The sequence below is a fragment of the Mus musculus genome, chromosome X, assembly GCF_000001635.26.
Source record: "Mus musculus strain C57BL/6J chromosome X, GRCm38.p6 C57BL/6J".
NCBI lineage: Eukaryota > Metazoa > Chordata > Mammalia > Rodentia > Muridae > Mus > Mus musculus.
In genome coordinates, this window is record NC_000086.7 from 150,607,908 (window position 1) to 150,625,559 (window position 17,652).

Below are 17,652 nucleotides of genomic sequence, written 5' to 3' on the forward strand. Positions count from 1 at the left end.
TTTTCCCTCCCAGGTGAGAAAGGTAAATTGATCTGGCCCGAGTTCCAGGAGAGATGGGCTAGATTGAGTGGGATTGGCTGCCAGGTGCAGTAAGTTACCACCAGTGTTTTCAAACTACAGTTTATTGTCTTTCCCTTCATAGTAAGACTTTGCCCACAGGAACATGGAGAACATTTTCTGGGCAGAATTTGAACAATGGTTATTGTTCTCCTCTCCAAGCCAGAATTTTATACAATACTTTTCTCAGGATTTTTCTCAATCTTCTCTGTCAGCACCTGGAGGAAGACTGAAAAAATATATAAAGCTGTCTATGTCTGCAGTCCTTCTAAAGTTCCCATTGACCCACAACCAGCCTTAGCAACTCCTTAATTATTTTTATCTGGACCTTCTTATGAGTTGGTATGTTTGTTGTTCAGCAGTTTCTGTAGCAACTCAGAAATGCCCGAGTCTGATTGGCCTGTTCAGATGCCTCTTTTTTTTTCCAAGTTTAAGTTAGCTCTCTGTACTGCTACCTCAGTTTTCTGATGAGTCTAAGGAAATTTGTGATGCCTGTTTTCAAGCTTTGCCCCACTCCTCATAATGATGGAAGCAATATGGTTTCCAACTCTACATCTCCAAGCTAATGGCAAGCTAATCTCAGTGTGGAAATAAGATTTTGAGGATCTCTTTGTCTTCCAGCCTCCATACCACAGTTCACTAATTCCCCCACAATGGTGATCATGGTGGGTTTACCAGCTCGAGGCAAGACCTACATCTCTACGAAGCTCACACGCTATCTCAACTGGATAGGAACACCGACTAAAGGTATGTCTCAGAAATCAGTGCTATATATGTCCAGTACAGGCCACTAACTGAAAACTGGGAAAGGTAGAAAGCTAAACCTTTCAGTCCTGAAAATGCTGCATATCCTTGTTTCCAGGATTAAAACCACATCTACCACTACTACTACAACTGTCTTGATGGTCTTATAAATCATACATTTCATGAAAAATATTCTCTGCCTAATACCATGCTGGGTTTTAGGCATAGAAAAACTAGTATTAAGACGAAATCTGCTCTTAAGAAGGCTCCCAAATGCAAAGCAACCCTCTGAGTACTGTATCTACTCCCTTCTATCCAGTCACCCCTCCCTCATTCCCACCAAGTCTTCTCTCCGTTTCGCCCCCCTTTCATGTGCTAGGGTTTGAACATGCATTCTACCATGGAGTTTCACCAGGCATCAAATCTCCCCTCCCCCCAGTTTATCCTTCCTTGCCCTTTATCCAATTTCTCTAATTAATCCATGTGCCAAATCCCATGTCAAGGATTAGGAAAGAAATAAAAATGGATGAGACTCATGTCCTGTCCTTGAAGCATTCTAACTCTGAGTGGTATACGTAACAAGACCTGGGCTAGACTAGAAATTCTCAAACAGGGTGCTGATGGTGCTCACAGAGCGAATTGCTGACTGACAGGCGTCAAAAACTTCATGGATAAGAATATGTCTGAGGTGGGTCCTGTAGGAAGAAGGGAACATCTGACGAAAACAAACACAGGAAGGAGCCACTCTCATACAGAATGGCAAGCCTAGGGCGCCTCTACTGAATGAAGAAGCATAAGACATAGTGGCAGATGGGTCTCTGTCCTGATCCCTGTTTTATTTTGTCTATTCAACTCAACTGCTCACATAGGCCTTCAGAATTAACTTCAAACTACAAGAATGGTAATACCGATAGTCTCAATGGAACCCTTGGATGGTGGATTTGAACCCAAGCCCCTTTACTTCTGTTCAAGACTATCCACAGTTGACCTATTCCAGCTTTTCAGGCTCTAGCCACAGTGGTTAACTCCTTCTCTCAAAACATGTTTTGCCTTCTGCAGACCTTTTGCTTAAGTAGTGTCTAACGACTTGTCGTTTACCCATACTGTCCTTGCTCCCCACCCTCACCCTCATACTCTCTAGTAAAAGACACTTATCCTAAAAAGCCTTGATCAACTACTGCTGCCTTTAAAGACTCTAAGCTAACTCAGAGATCCTTCTTTTGCTTCCCCCTCACTCTCCAGCATAGTTGGATATTGTCTTTGTTAGATGTGTGTGTGACCCAGAAGTTATATATCACTTTACAGAGTAAGTATATGTCTTAGTCAGTGTTCTATTGCTGTGAAGAGACACCAAGACCAAAGCCCTCTTATAAAGGAGGGCATTTCATTGCATCTAGTTTACACTTTTAAAGTTCTAATCCATTATCATCGTGGTGGGAAGCATGGCAGCATGCAGGCAGACATGGTACTAGAGAAGTATCTGTGAGTTCTGCGTCTTAATCCCTGCACAAAGATAAAGACACTGGGCCTGGCTTGTGTTTTGAAACGTCAAAGCCAATCCCCAGTGAGAGACTTCTTACAACAATGCTATACCCCAATCCTTCTCAAGTAGTGCCCAGTGCCACACCCTGATAACTAAGCATTCAAATAAATGAGCCTATGGGAGCCACTCTTAATCAAACCCCTACACTATCCTAAAATTTTTGTTGGGCAGATGAATTTATGAACTATGGTTTCTTTGACTGATTATCCTCTTTGTCCATTCCTTCTCAATTTTCTCCTCCATTACAAACATGGAAGTGCTGTTTAGAGACTTACATTTAGATTTTCCCTTCAGATATTATAACCTTGATAACCAGGAGTCAGGAGACCCAGTCTGTATACATTATTAATTCACTCTGGGTTTGACTTTGGGTAACTGGTTTTATTCTCTGCATCTCATTTCATTATCTTCCCTATTGAATAGGAGATTTAATAGGTTGGAATTTATGATAAAGTAAAATGGCTTGGAATCAAAGAGACGTGGGTTTGAATTTCAGATTGCCAGTTATTAACTGTGAAAGCTATTTTACACCTCTAAGCTTTACTTTCCTTACTGGTAAAGGTGAAATGGTTAACCCCTACTTTGCAGGACTGATATGAGGGAGAAAATTAGCTGGTACCCATAATTTGAAGTCTTATGTATACATTTTCCAGCTATAAATTATACCTTTTACCTCTGAGATTCCTCCCAGCAAGAACATACTTTTGGCCCCTGCAATCTTCCCAGCATCTTCACTAGTGTTTTCTTTTTTCAGTGTTTAATTTAGGTCAGTATCGACGAGAGGCAGTGAGCTACAGGAACTATGAATTCTTTCGCCCAGACAACATGGAGGCCCAACTTATCAGGAAGTAAGTACCCAATATTTAAGAATCTGCACTGCCCTTTGGCTGAGTGGTACCTGTCTTCATATCCTAGGAGAGTAGTATAGAGTAACCCACTCTTCCAGGGAGACCAAACTTTTGACATTACAACACAGTGTGGTCATCTACAGTGTGCATGCTCAAGAACCCCTCAGTCAAGTTATGAATAGGGAAAATGCAAAAATTCTAAAAATTTGTTTAGGTAAGTGTACAGTTTGTGTTGGGCCACACTTCATAGTTAACCTAGGCCGTGAATTGAACACCCCTGTGTCCAGCCTTTTTTTCAGCCTGTTTGACATCTGCTCTAGTCATAGCCATTTTCTATCCAGAAGGTTTCCAGACTTGTATTTCTGGTAAGCAAACAGATAAATGTCTTCCCCTAGCATTGAGGTGAGTGTTTCATGAGCTCAGCCCTCTTCAGTCTCTGCAGTCTCAATACTTCAACTTTAAAGTCTCTTTTACCTATGCAGTTGGAAGTACTTCTAGATGCAACCTGACTCTGAACTTCTTATCTGGGTCCTCACTACAAATCCCAATATCCAATAAAAATACTTTTGCTGAAAACCCAAGTACATTATCACTATCATACCTGTGCTTACAATATTACATATGCCAAGAATTCATTTTAGCTTAAAGAGCATAGGCCTTACCTGTGTGCCTTAACCAATTCAGCTTTAGCTCTAGTAGCACACAATTAGAGCCCTAAAACCATGATGGTTTCCTTGCTCAGCCTTTCTTGGGCATGTCTTCTTATGTACAGCTTCTAAGCTGTATACCCAGAGCCAATTTCAACTCTGACCCCCTTGCTAGAACAAAGGGCACTGTTCTTGATGTTCAGTGTGTAGATGAACTATGTACATGTTCGACAGAGAGGTGTTTCTTTTTTTTCCATTTTTATTAGGTATTTAGCTCATTTACATTTCCAATGCTATACCAAAAGTCCCCCATACCCTCCCCCCCCCACTCCCCTACCCACCAATTCCCACTTTTTGGCCCTGGCGTTCCCCTGTACTGGGGCATTTAAAGTTTGTGTGTCCAATGGGCCTCTCTTTCCAGTGATGGCCGACTAGGCCATCTTTTGATACATATGCAGCTAGAGTCAAGAGCTCTGGGGTACTGGTTAGTTCATAATGTTGTTCCACCTATAGGGTTGCAGATCCCTTTAGCTCCTTGGCTACTTTCTCTAGCTCCTCCATTGGGAGCCCTATGATCCATCCATTAGCTGACTGTGAGCATCCACTTCTGTGTTTGCTGGGCCCCGGCATAGTCTCACAAGAGACAGCTACATCTGCGTCCTTTCAATAAAATCTTGCTAGTGTATGCAATGGTGTCAGCGTTTGGATGCTGATTATGGGGTGGATCCCTGGCTATGGCAGTCTCTACATGGTCCATCCTTTCATCTCAGCTCCAAACTCCGTCTCTGTAACTCCTTCCATGGGTGTTTTGTTCCCAAATCTAAGGAGGGGCATAGTGTCCACACTTCAGTCTTCATTCTCCTTGAGTTTCATGTGTTTAGCAAATTATATCTTATATCTTGGGTATCCTAGGTTTTGGGCTAATATCCACGTATCAGTGAGTACATATTGTGTGAGTTCCTTTGTGAATGTGTTACCTCACTCAGGATGATGCCCTCCAGGTCCATCCATTTGGCTAGGAATTTCATAAATTCATTCTTTTTAATAGCTGAGTAGTACTCCATTGTGTAGATGTACCACATCAGAGAGGTGTTTCATAAGAGAACTGCAGTGAGGGGAACTAATCCTGAGGATAGGGATTCTCTGCTTCTTTCTCTGTTTTTCAGGCAGTGTGCTCTAGCAGCCCTAAAGGATGTCCATAAGTATCTCAGCCGTGAGGAAGGTCACGTTGCGGTAAATACTTTTCCATTTTCCCCCTCAGGCTATCTGTCAGTATAGAAAGTAGAGAATGTGTACTAAGCACTTATTTATGGCATATGTTATCCTAAGTACTTTCTTTATATTAATAATTTCATTCACAATGTTCCATGAGATGTGTCATTATTATGCTCTATACCAAAAGAACTAACATGGACAAATTACTTCCCAGGGTGTATAATTAATATATATATGGCAGGGTCAGATTATATAGTTGTAGAATCTGTCAAGATTCAGCAGTACAAAAATTTAAGACTGGTACAAACATTGTTTTCTTACCTTTTTTCAACATTATAAACTTTAAAAAAAAATCCTTACAAACAAATACCAATACCAAAGCAAGATAACAAGACTCAAAGTCTATATATAACCCCATGAACTTCTATGCAGTACAGAACAGAAGCTGTGAAGTACACTTCTTTCTAAATTGAGATCTGCCTATATATCTCTGCAATGCAATATCTTAAATCCTTAGGTTAGAGATCTCCAAATACGCAATAGCCCCTTCTCGGGTGTTAAGGGTAGGGAATTTTTCCTATTCCTGGGAGTCTCTAAGGGTTTAGGATGGAAAGGACTCATCTGGAGAACAAGCTCTACTATTGCCCTAACAACAAGCATGGTTGTTGTCAGAGCAAGTCCTTCTTCTAGGCCTGTTACTTGACCTATAAAATGATCCTAATAAAACCCCACATTCATAGAGTGTAGGACATTTCTGAGTAGATCGTATGGGCTCAAGAAGTGCTTTTCAAAGTGACACAACCAAATTCCAAACCCTTCTTTTTCTGCCCCTTCCACTAAGAAAAAGAGCTAACAAAGAATGCAATTGTATTAACACTACACTGAGAGTAAGACTCTCTTATTACATGTCTCTAGGTTTTTGATGCCACCAACACTACCAGAGAACGACGATCATTGATTCTGCAGTTTGCTAAAGAACATGGTTACAAGGTAGAGTACCACAGCCATGCTTGTCTAAGACCAAATTCAAAGCAGTCCAAAGAAGGGCACTTAGAGCAGCCAATTTGGACACCATTGGACAACATCTAGCTTTCAGATTCAGCAGAGCAGAACAGTACAGGGGAGATGCCAGGTTAGGCAATAGAAAATGGTTACTGACAGGCTGGCACTGAGGTGGCAAGGATGAAGTCAGGAGAAACATATGTAAGAACCAAAAGCCAGCAGAAGTCTGGGGCAATCCAATTAGAGCCAGGCTGCCACATAGGAGTCTGAATCCTGAAACCACCATTATGTGAAAGCATTGTTTTTACCAATTTTCCTAGGGGTGACTCGGGCTATCAAGAATGGGTAATCCTGTTTGGCTTCCAGAAAACATAATCCCCTGATGGAAAGTTCTCCTTTTCTCTTTTTTTTTTTTTTTTTTTTTTTATTTTTTTTTTATTTTTTTTCCATTTTTTATTAGGTATTTAACTCATTTACATTTCCAATGCTATACCAAAAGTCCCCCATATCCACCCACCCCCACTCCCCTGCCCACCCACTCCCCCTTTTTGGCCCTGATATTCCCCTGTACTGGGGCATATAAAGTTTGCAAGTCCAATGGGCCTCTCTTTCCAGTGATGGCCGACTAGGCCATCTTTTGATATATATGCAGCTAGAGTCAAGAGCTCCGGGGTACTGGTTAGCTCATAATGTTGTTCCACCTATAGGGTTGCAGATCCCTTTAGCTCCTTGGCTACTTTCTCTAGCTCCTCCATTGGGAGCCCTATGATCCATCCATTAGCTGACTGTGAGCATCCACTTCTGTGTTTGCTGGGCCCCGGCATAGTCTCACAAGAGACAGCTACATCTGGGTCCTTTCAATAAAATCTTGCTAGTGTATGCAATGGTGTCAGCGTTTGGATGCTGATTATGGGGTGGATCCCTGGCTATGGCAGTCTCTACATGGTCCATCCTTTCATCTCAGCTCCAAACTCCGTCTCTGTAACTCCTTCCATGGGTGTTTTGTTCCCAAATCTAAGGAGGGGCATAGTGTCCACACTTCAGTCTTCATTCTCCTTGAGTTTCATGTGTTTAGCAAATTATATCTTATATCTTGGGTATCCTAGGTTTGGGGCTAATATCCACTTATCAGTGAATACATATTGTGTGAGTTTCTTTGTGAATGTGTTACCTCACTCAGGATGATGCCCTCCAGGTCCATCCATTTGGCTAGGAATTTCATAAATTCATTCTTTTTAATAGCTGAGTAGTACTCCATTGTGTAGATGTACCACATTTTCTGTATCCATTCCTCTGTTGAGGGGCATCTAGGTTCTTTCCAGCTTCTGGCTATTATAAATAAGGCTGCTATGAACATAGTGGAGCATGTGTCCTTCTTACCTGTTGGGGCATCTTCTGGATATATGCCCAGGAGAGGTATTGCTGGATCCTCCGGTAGTACTATGTCCAGTTTTCTGAGGAACCGCCAGACGGATTTCCAGAGTGGTTGTACAAGCCTGCACTCCCACCAACAATGGAGGAGTGTTCCTCTTTCTCCACATCCTCGCCAGCATCTGCTGTCACCTGAATTTTTGATCTTAGCCATTCTGACTGGTGTGAGGTGGAATCTCAGGGTTGTTTTGATTTGCATTTCCCTGATGATTAAGGATGTTGAACATTTTTTCAAGTGCTTCTCTGCCATTCGGTATTCCTCAGGTGAGAATTCTTTGTTCAGTTCTGAGCCCCATTTTTTAATGGGGTTATTTGATTTTCTGAAGTCCACCTTCTTGAGTTCTTTATATATGTTGGATATTAGTCCCCTATCTGATTTAGGATAGGTAAAGATCCTTTCCCAATCTGTTGGTGGTCTTTTTGTCTTATTGACGGTGTCTTTTGCCTTGCAGAAACTTTGGAGTTTCATTAGGTCCCATTTGTCGATTCTCGATCTTACAGCACAAGCCATTGCTGTTCTGTTCAGGAATTTTTCCCCTGTGCCCATATCTTCAAGGCTTTTCCCCACTTTCTCCTCTATAAGTTTCAGTGTCTCTGGTTTTATGTGAAGTTCCTTGATCCACTTAGATTTGACCTTAGTACAAGGAGATAAGTATGGATCGATTCGCATTCTTCTACATGATAACAACCAGTTGTGCCAGCACCAATTGTTGAAAATGCTGTCTTTCTTCCACTGGATGGTTTTAGCTCCCTTGTCGAAGATCAAGTGACCATAGGTGTGTGGGTTCATTTCTGGATCTTCAATTCTATTCCATTGGTCTACTTGTCTGTCTCTATACCAGTACCATGCAGTTTTTATCACAATTGCTCTGTAGTAAAGCTTTAGGTCTGGCATGGTGATTCCGCCAGAAGTTCTTTTATCCTTGAGAAGACTTTTTGCTATCCTAGGTTTTTTGTTATTCCAGACAAATTTGCAAATTGCTCCTTCCAATTCGTTGAAGAATTGAGTTGGAATTTTGATGGGGATTGCATTGAATCTGTAGATTGCTTTTGGCAAGATAGCCATTTTTACAATGTTGATCCTGCCAATCCATGAGCATGGGAGATCTTTCCATCTTCTGAGATCTTCTTTAATTTCTTTCTTCAGAGATTTGAAGTTTTTATCATACAGATCTTTCACCTCCTTAGTTAGAGTCACGCCAAGATATTTTATATTATTTGTGACTATTGAGAAGGGTGTTGTTTCCCTAATTTCTTTCTCAGCCTGTTTATTCTTTGTATAGAGAAAGGCCATTGACTTGTTTGAGTTTATTTTATATCCAGCTACTTCACCGAAGCTGTTTATCAGGTTTAGGAGTTCTCTGGTAGAATTTTTAGGGTCACTTATATATACTATCATATCATCTGCAAAAAGTGATATTTTGACTTCCTCTTTTCCAATTTGTATCCCCTTGATCTCCTTTTGTTGTCGAATTGCTCTGGCTAATACTTCAAGTACTATGTTGAAAAGGTAGGGAGAAAGTGGGCAGCCTTGTCTAGTCCCTGATTTTAGTGGGATTGCTTCCAGCTTCTCTCCATTTACTTTGATGTTGGCTACTGGTTTGCTGTAGATTGCTTTTATCATGTTTAGGTATGGGCCTTGAAATCCTGATCTTTCCAAAACTTTTATCATGAATGGGTGTTGGATCTTGTCAAATGCTTTTTCTGCATCTAACGAGATGATCATGTGGTTTTTGTCTTTGAGTTTGTTTATATAATGGATTACATTGATGGATTTTCGTATATTAAACCATCCCTGCATCCCTGGAATAAAACCTACTTGGTCAGGATGGATGATTGCTTTAATGTGTTCTTGGATTCGGTTAGCGAGAATTTTATTGAGGATTTTTGCATCGATATTCATAAGAGAAATTGGTCTGAAGTTCTCTATCTTTGTTGAATCTTTCTGTGGTTTAGGTATCAGAGTAATAGTGGCTTCATAAAATGAGTTGGGTAGAGTACCTTCTACTTCTATTTTGTGAAATAGTTTGTGCAGAATTGGAATTAGATCTTCTTTGAAGGTCTGATAGAACTCTGCACTAAACCCATCTGGTCCTGGGCTTTTTTTGGTTGGGAGACTATTAATAACTGCTTCTATTTCTTTAGGTGATATGGGACTGTTTAGATGGTCAACTTGATCCTGATTCAACTTTGGTACCTGGTATCTGTCCAGAAATTTGTCCATTTCGTCCAGGTTTTCCAGTTTTGTTGAGTATAGCCTTTTGTAGAAGGATCTGATGGTGTTTTGGATTTCTTCAGGATCTGTTGTTATGTCTCCCTTTTCATTTCTGATTTTGTTAATTAGGATTTTGTCCCTGTGCCCTTTAGTGAGTCTAGCTAAGGGTTTATCTATCTTGTTGATTTTCTCAAAGAACCAACTCCTCGTTTGGTTAATTCTTTGAATAGTTCTTCTTGTTTCCACTTGGTTGATTTCACCCCTGAGTTTGATTATTTCCTGCCGTCTACTCCTCTTGGGTGAATTTGCTTCCTTTTTTTCTAGGGCTTTTAGATGTGTTGTCAAGCTGCTAGTATGTGCTGTCTCCCGTTTCTTCTTGGAGGCACTCAGCGCTATGAGTTTCCCTCTTAGAAATGCTTTCATTGTGTCCCATAGGTTTGGGTACGTTGTGGCTTCATTTTCATTAAACTCTAAAAAGTCTTTAATTTCTTTCTTTATTCCTTCCTTGACCAAGGTATCATTGAGAAGAGTGTTATTCAGTTTCCACGTGAATGTTGGCTTTCCATTATTTATGTTGTTATTGAAGATCAGTCTTAGGCCATGGTGGTCTGATAGGATACATGGGACAATTTCAATATTTTTGTATCTATTGAGGCCTGTTTTGTGACCAATTATATGGTCAATTTTGGAGAAGGTCCCGTGAGGTGCTGAGAAGAAGGTATATCCTTTTGTTTTAGGATAAAATGTTCTGTAGATATCTGTCAGGTCCATTTGTTTCATAACTTCTGTTAGTTTCACTGTGTCCCTGTTTAGTTTCTGTTTCCACGATCTGTCCTTTGAAGAAAGTGGTGTGTTGAAGTCTCCCACTATTATTGTGTGAGGTGCAATGTATGCTTTGAGCTTTACTAAAGTGTCTCTAATGAATGTGGCTGCCCTTGCATTTGGTGCGTAGATATTCAGAATTGAGAGTTCCTCTTGGAGGATTTTACCTTTGATGAGTATGAAGTGTCCCTCCTTGTCTTTTTTGATAACTTTGGGTTGGAAGTCGATTTTATCCGATATTAAAATGGCTACTCCAGCTTGTTTCTTCAGTCCATTTGCTTGGAAAATTGTTTTCCAGCCTTTCACTCTGAGGTAGTGTCTGTCTTTTTCCCTGAGATGGGTTTCCTGTAAGCAGCAGAATGTTGGGTCCTGTTTGTGTAGCCAGTCTGTTAGTCTATGTCTTTTTATTGGGGAATTGAGTCCATTGATATTAAGAGATATTAAGGAAAAGTAATTGTTGCTCCCTTTTATTTTTGTTGTTAGAGTTGGCATTCTGTTCTTGTGGCTGTCTTCTTTTTGGTTTGTTGAATGATTACTTTCTTGGTTGTTCTAGGGCGTGATTTCCGTCCTTGTATTGCTTCTTTTCTGTTATTATCCTTTGAAGGGCTGGATTCGTGGAAAGATATTGTGTGAACTTGGTTTTGTCGTGGAATACTTTGGTTTCTCCATCTATGGTAATTGAGAGTTTGGCCGGGTATAGTAGCCTGGGCTGGCATTTGTGTTCTCTTAGTGTCTGTATAACATCTGTCCAGGCTCTTCTGGCTTTCATAGTCTCTGGTGAAAAGTCTGGTGTAATTCTGATAGGCCTTCCTTTATATGTTACTTGACCTTTCTCCCTTACTGCTTTTAATATTCTATCTTTATTTAGTGCATTTGTTGTTCTGATTATTATGTGTCGGGAGGAATTTCTTTTCTGGTCCAGTCTATTTGGAGTTCTGTATGCTTCTTGTATGATCATGGGCATCTCTTTTTTTATGTTTGGGAAGTTTTCTTCTATTATTTTGTTGAAGATATTAGCTGGCCCTTTAAGTTGAAAATCTTCATTCTCATCAATTCCTATTATCCGTAGGTTTGGTCTTCTCATTGTGTCCTGGATTACCTGGATGTTTTGAGTTAGGATCCTTTTGCATTTTGTATTTTCTTTGACTGTTGTGTCGATGTTCTCTATGGAATCTTCTGCACCTGAGATTCTCTCTTCCATTTCTTGTATTCTGTTGCTGATGCTCGCATCTATGGTTCCAGATCTCTTTCCTAGGGTTTCTATCTCCAGCGTTGCCTCGCTTTGGGTTTTCTTTATTGTGTCTACTTCCCCTTTTAGTTCTAGTATGGTTTTGTTCATTTCCATCACCTGTTTGGCTGTGTTTTCCTGCTTTTCTTTAAGAGCCTGTAACTCTTTAGCAGTGCTCTCCTGTAAATCTTTAAGTGACTTATGAAAGTCCTTCTTGATGTCCTCTATCATCATCATGAGAAATGTTTTTAAATCTGGGTCTAGATTTTCGGTTGTGTTGGGGTGCCCAGGACTAGGTGGGGTGGGAGTGCTGCGTTCTGATGATGGTGAGTGGTCTTGATTTCTGTTAGTAGGATTCTTACGTTTGCCTTTCGCCATCTGGTAATCTCTGAAGCTAGCTGTTTTAGTTGTCACTGTTAAGAGCTTGTTCTTCAGGTGACTCTGTTAGCCTCTATGAGCAGACCTGGAGGGTAGCACTCTCCTTAGTTTCAGTGGGCAGAGTATTCTCTGCAGGCAAGCTCTCTTCTTGCAAGGCAGGTACCCAGATATCTGGTGTTCGAACCAGACTCCTGGCAGAAGTTGTGTTCCACTCACTAGAGGTCTTAGGATCACGTGTGGAATCCTGTGTGGGCCCTTGCGGGTGTCAGGCGACTCAGCTGGCAAGGTAGCCGGGGCTCGAGTGGAGTGGAAGGGGTTTGTGCCCCAGATCAAGCCCGGGTAGCCTGCTTCCCTATGTACCGCAGTCTCAAGTTCCACGCGATTGGATTGGGGTAGGCGCTGTGTTCCACTCACCAGAGGTCTTAGGGTCCCGTGGGGAGTCCCGTGTGGACCCTTGCGGGTGTTGGGCAAGACTCTGCTGGCAAGGTAGCCCGGGGCTCGAGTCTCGAGTCGAGCGGAAGGGACTTGTGCCCCAGATCAGGCCCGGGTAGCCTGCTTCCCTATGTACCGCAGTCTCAAGTTCCGCGCGATTGGATTGGGGCAGGCACTGTGGTCCACTCACCAGAGGTCTTAGGGTCCCGTGGGGAGTCCCGTGTGGGCCCTTGCGGGTGTTGGGCAAGACTCTGCTGGCAAGGTAGCCCGGGGCTCGAGTCTCTCCTTTTCTCTTATAGGTCTTCTTTATTGAGTCTATTTGTAATGACCCAGACATCATTGCAGAAAACATCAAGGTAAAGAACACCAGTTACCTTTCTTCCTCATTCTTTACAAAATAAGTGTTAATTTGATTTACACTTTAAATATGCACACATATATGTATATATCTATGCACACATACATTATGCATGTGTGTTCATGTGTGAATGTGGAATACACATGCCATTGTATATTATATGTGTGGAGGTCAGGGATAAGTTCAGGGGTCAGTCCTCACCTTCCACCTTGTTTAAAGTAGGGTCTCTTCTTCTCTGTTGCACATTCTAAGCTTCTAAGGTATTCTCCTGTCTTCACCTGCCATCTTACAGTAGAAGCACTGGGATAGCAGGTGCATACCACTATGTTCAGCTTTAAGTGCATTTAAGGAAGCTGAACTTAGGTTTCAGTGAAAGTGAACTTAGGTGGTAGTGAAAGGCAGTTTGAGTTGTTATGATCCATTTGCTAAAATCGTTCATACTTGGGCCCTAAAAGACACATCAAAATAATGAAAGAATTTAGATAGGAGACTCCTGTTATCAAATGTGCATGTTATAAATATCTTTCTGGGGCTGGGGAGGTGGCTCAGTGGGTAAAAATGTTTAGCACACAAACTTAATGGCCTGAGTTCTATCTCAAGAACGCATACTTAGGTAGAAGGGAGGAACCAACTTCACAACATTGTCCCCTGTTTCCATACATGCATCATGGCATGCATATGTATTCCAATATGACAAAATACACATGTTAATGCAAATAATAATATAATGGATTAAAATTTTTAACGGAATATGTTCCCTTCAAAGGAAAGGAATACCAGAAATCAGTCACAAAGTTGTAGTGATCATAGGCAAAACAGCTATTTAGAAGAGAGGTTAGAGAGGCTTAGTTCTGCTAGCGAGTGAGATCCCATGTAGGCTCGAGTAATTGAGTGGAGCGGTGGGAGATAGAGGAGGAACAGGCTGATATCGGGGAATTAGCCTTTGAGAAATCCAATGACAGCATGCCTGTTTTCTCAGCAATGACTAAATACACAAGAGCCTTTATGATACCAAGTCACGATATCTGATTCTTCTGCATCATACTTTCCTGTCTTCTTATAAATGTTGTTAAGCAATGTGTGTTCTGTGAGTAACTCCATTGTAACATACAGCCCAACTTAAGCAAAACCCTTTGTCAAACTCTATTTCCTTGCCTTTGTAATGGGGTAGATGGTGTTGTCTCTGAAGGTCATTTCCAAGTACACTATCAGAGTCTCCATCTCTACATTTATCTTCTTCCTACCTTCTCACAGCAAGTGAAACTCGGCAGTCCTGATTACATAGACTGTGACCAAGAAAAGGTTTTAGAAGACTTTCTAAAGAGAATTGAGTGCTATGAGATCAACTACCAGCCTTTGGATGAGGAATTGGACAGGTAAGAGCCCAAATCCTCCTGGAGCCGTAGTCTAGTTTTCATGTATTATGGGACCTAAAGAAATGTCCTCCTTTTAAGGACCCTAACTTATATCAGAATTGGGACTTGATACGTCTTTATGACTACCTCCAGTCCAATTTTCCATGAGGCAGTGTTACCTCGATGTTGGAAGCATTCATCCCACATAATATACTTTTCAAACTGCCTTTCACTACCATTTCTTACTTCTAGCCTATTTGGACACAGATTTCATCTTATCAGATCTAAATTACTTACAGTTCCCTGGAGATATCATACTTGTGTATGTTATTCCTCGTATAAGTAGAGTTGTAACTTCCTGTGCAATAGGTGCAGATTAGGACTTTGCCCTCTGAAAATAAATGCATCCATTCTGCGGGTACTGCTGTTATTGCAAAAAAATACTCGCTTCATGTGGATGGTACCTCAGTACCCAAGCAGATTCCCCTTCTTTCTTTAATCACATTTCCACAGTACCTCCATAAAGGAGGCTGCAGTAGACCTGATGATCATAAATTTCCAAAAGGAGGAAACAGTGTTAGAGAGCTAAAGCTACTTCTAGCGTTCCACCATGAGCCAGAGGTGTGTCAGAAGTCTAACCATATATTCTGTCTCCTTTATTTCTCTTCTTATTACCCTCATGTATCTCTTCAACCAGCAAGTCTTTGGAAGCTTTGCTTTGCATGCAGAAGGTGTAAATAGGGATAAGTAAGATGGGTTCTGTCCTTAGGTAGCTTCCATAGAGTCTTGCCATATAGAAAGACCCATATATAAGCAATAAAATTAAAACTTTTTCTTTCATAATACCAGCTACAGATAGGAAAGTATCGGCCAGCAGTTCAAGGCAGATGTGACTTTAGATGTAAAATGTTCAAAGAACCTCACTATCTTCAAAATGAGTTTTGATGAAAACAGACTCTAGGCTACCAATATTCTTTGAGAACCAAGCTCAAAGTATAAAAAGAGGCATAAGTAGTCATTGGTACCCTAAGAAGTCTAAGAGCATCCTCTTAATCTTACCCAATGTACATGTAAGGTGATGGGTATATCACTTCATAGTTTGGGAAACTGACAACAAGGGTTCAATTCAAAGGCTTGCCTGTGGCCACACAGTGAATCATCAACACATTCTACACTAAATGATGCCTGCATTTCCCAAATTTTAGCCTGGTTTTACCTCTCAGCGTCCTTGTATCATAAGAAGTATCAGATGGCGCTGGGCAGTGGTGGCGCACTCCTTTAATCCCAGCACTTGGGAGGCAGAGGCAGGCGGATTTCTGAGTTCGAGGCCAGCCAGGTCTACAAAGTGAGTTCCAGGACAGCCAGGGCTACACAGAGAAACCCTGTCTGGAAAAACAAACAAACAAGCAAGCAAACAAAGAGCAACAACAAGAAAAAGGTAGAAAAAATAAAACCAGAATTTTAGGGCCTCATTAGTATAGTTTATATATTTTATTTTAAATTATGCAAGTTGGGAGATGAACATGAACTTTTATAATAATTTTATTATGCAACTATAAATGGCTTTATATAGCTCTATACTCCAAGATTTTTTAGAGACAGTAAATGCCCTATATATTTCAACGGCTTTTAAAGGTTGTATACATAGGAGCTCAACTTTGGAAATCAGCAAGCAACATCCTTTCAAGCAAAATGAAAAGTACTTTGTGACAGCCGGCCTAATTTTCTCTGAGTACAAAAAGAGATGCACAGAGAATTTTCCAAGTACCACAGCAGTACAAGTATTAAAAAGTCACGGATAAAGTGTTGTGCTGTGAGGTGAGGCCAACACGTAAGGTCTGGTATTAGGAACAGAAAGTAGCCAGGCAACAAGATTACATCAGAGCTCTTAGGCTCTAGGGTTCTGAGACCGATCTCTGGAGTGGGACATAATCTATGGCAAATTGCTTCTCTGTTTGCTTCAGATTTTTTTACATGATGATCTCTTCTCTGAATGATGACTGTGAGGATTCATGCATCTTAAAATCCCCCAGTCTCTGCAAGATACACAAAAAATTATTCAACAAACCAAGTGTTCTGTGGGAGCCACTGCACATAGATCCCAGAGCTGTGAAGCACAAGGCTGTAGATGTAAAGGACTTCCCTCTAGGAAGATCAAGGAAGCAGCTCTCTGAAACCCAAACTATCAGCAGCCTCATTGACCCTGGGTCACTTGTATTACCCTCTGATTCCAGTTCCCATGCCACTTCCCATGGAGCTCTCAGATTCTTAAATAACTAGAGGATTTACAGCTGTTACAGAAGATAGAGAAGTCTTAGTTCATGGCTCAAAGGCTTCTGATCCATTGGTATCCTCCCCCCCCCCTGCCCCTGTCTCCTTGCTCTTCCCCACTACCTTCCTGCTCCTCTCCCCTGCCTCCCTGTTCCTCCATAGACAGACCACTATATTTGATTATTACTCAATGTGTAGTTACTAGAGCTGAGCACATAAATAAGGGGACCACTAGGAACTTAGAGCCAGGACCACAAGTTTGCCAGTGATGTTTTGGACCATTTCTGTATCCCTTCATACCAATACTTGACATACTATGTGGTTTGTGACAAGAATGTTGAATTATCCACGTTTCCAAATGTATGTTTCCTACTGTTCCCGAAGGGCAGATAACCTCTACCTAAAGTACAGTGTATTATTCAGATAAAAGTACTTGTGAATTGCATTGTGATCAGGAAAGGTCAAATGACAGGTTAACTCAAGCTGAAGAAAGAGATGGTAGCCATCGAAGAGCTCCTTGGAGTTATCAGGAACAGAATCTCTAGGCCATATACCCAGGACAAGACTAGGCATAACATCTTGTTAGGTAGAAGCTGAAGTGCAGAGGATTGGAAACAGAGTGTGGTTGGGACTTTTTCTTGGGATCAACCCTTCCTACTATCAGCACCTAAGCTATGCTTGCTCCTGCTTGGGTCTGGCCCAGCCACCTGTCCTACATCAAGATCTTCGATGTGGGCACACGCTACATGGTAAATCGAGTGCAAGACCACGTTCAAAGCCGTACAGCCTACTACCTCATGAACATCCATGTCACACCTCGATCTATCTACCTATGCCGACATGGTGAGAGTGAACTCAACCTTAGAGGCCGCATTGGAGGTGACTCTGGCCTCTCAGCTCGGGGCAAGCAGGTAAGGAGAGCTTCAGAGACTCATGTGTGTAGGTTAGGCTAGCCTGGGTGGTCAATGATTGGGTTTGGAGAAGTATCACTTGATGAGAAAAAAGCAAATTGTGATCAGTCCTTCTCTTCCACCACTAATCATGAGTCTTGTCACAGACATTGAATGGCTCCCATACACCTACTGCTTCTGTAAGATAATTGCATG

General features: G+C 41.4%; 1 protein-coding gene across 9 annotated transcripts in view; it reads left to right on the plus strand.

Moving 5' to 3' along the window:
- Pfkfb1 (6-phosphofructo-2-kinase/fructose-2,6-biphosphatase 1) overlaps positions 1-17,652 on the plus strand; it is a 56,434-nt gene that overhangs the window by 20,463 nt on the left and 18,319 nt on the right. For 8 of the 9 annotated variants that reach the window (NM_001374170.1, NM_001374172.1, NM_001374171.1 and 5 more), the window contains 7 exons: positions 679-804; positions 3,099-3,192; positions 5,006-5,072; positions 5,970-6,044; positions 12,862-12,918; positions 14,175-14,296; positions 17,250-17,457. In NM_001374170.1, coding sequence (NP_001361099.1) covers positions 679-804; positions 3,099-3,192; positions 5,006-5,072; positions 5,970-6,044; positions 12,862-12,918; positions 14,175-14,296; positions 17,250-17,457 — 749 coding nt within the window. Of the gene's footprint in view, positions 1-678; positions 805-3,098; positions 3,193-5,005; positions 5,073-5,969; positions 6,045-12,861; positions 12,919-14,174; positions 14,297-14,972; positions 15,119-17,249; positions 17,458-17,652 lie in introns of those variants that run through there. The other variant, NM_001374175.1, reaches the window with a different exon arrangement.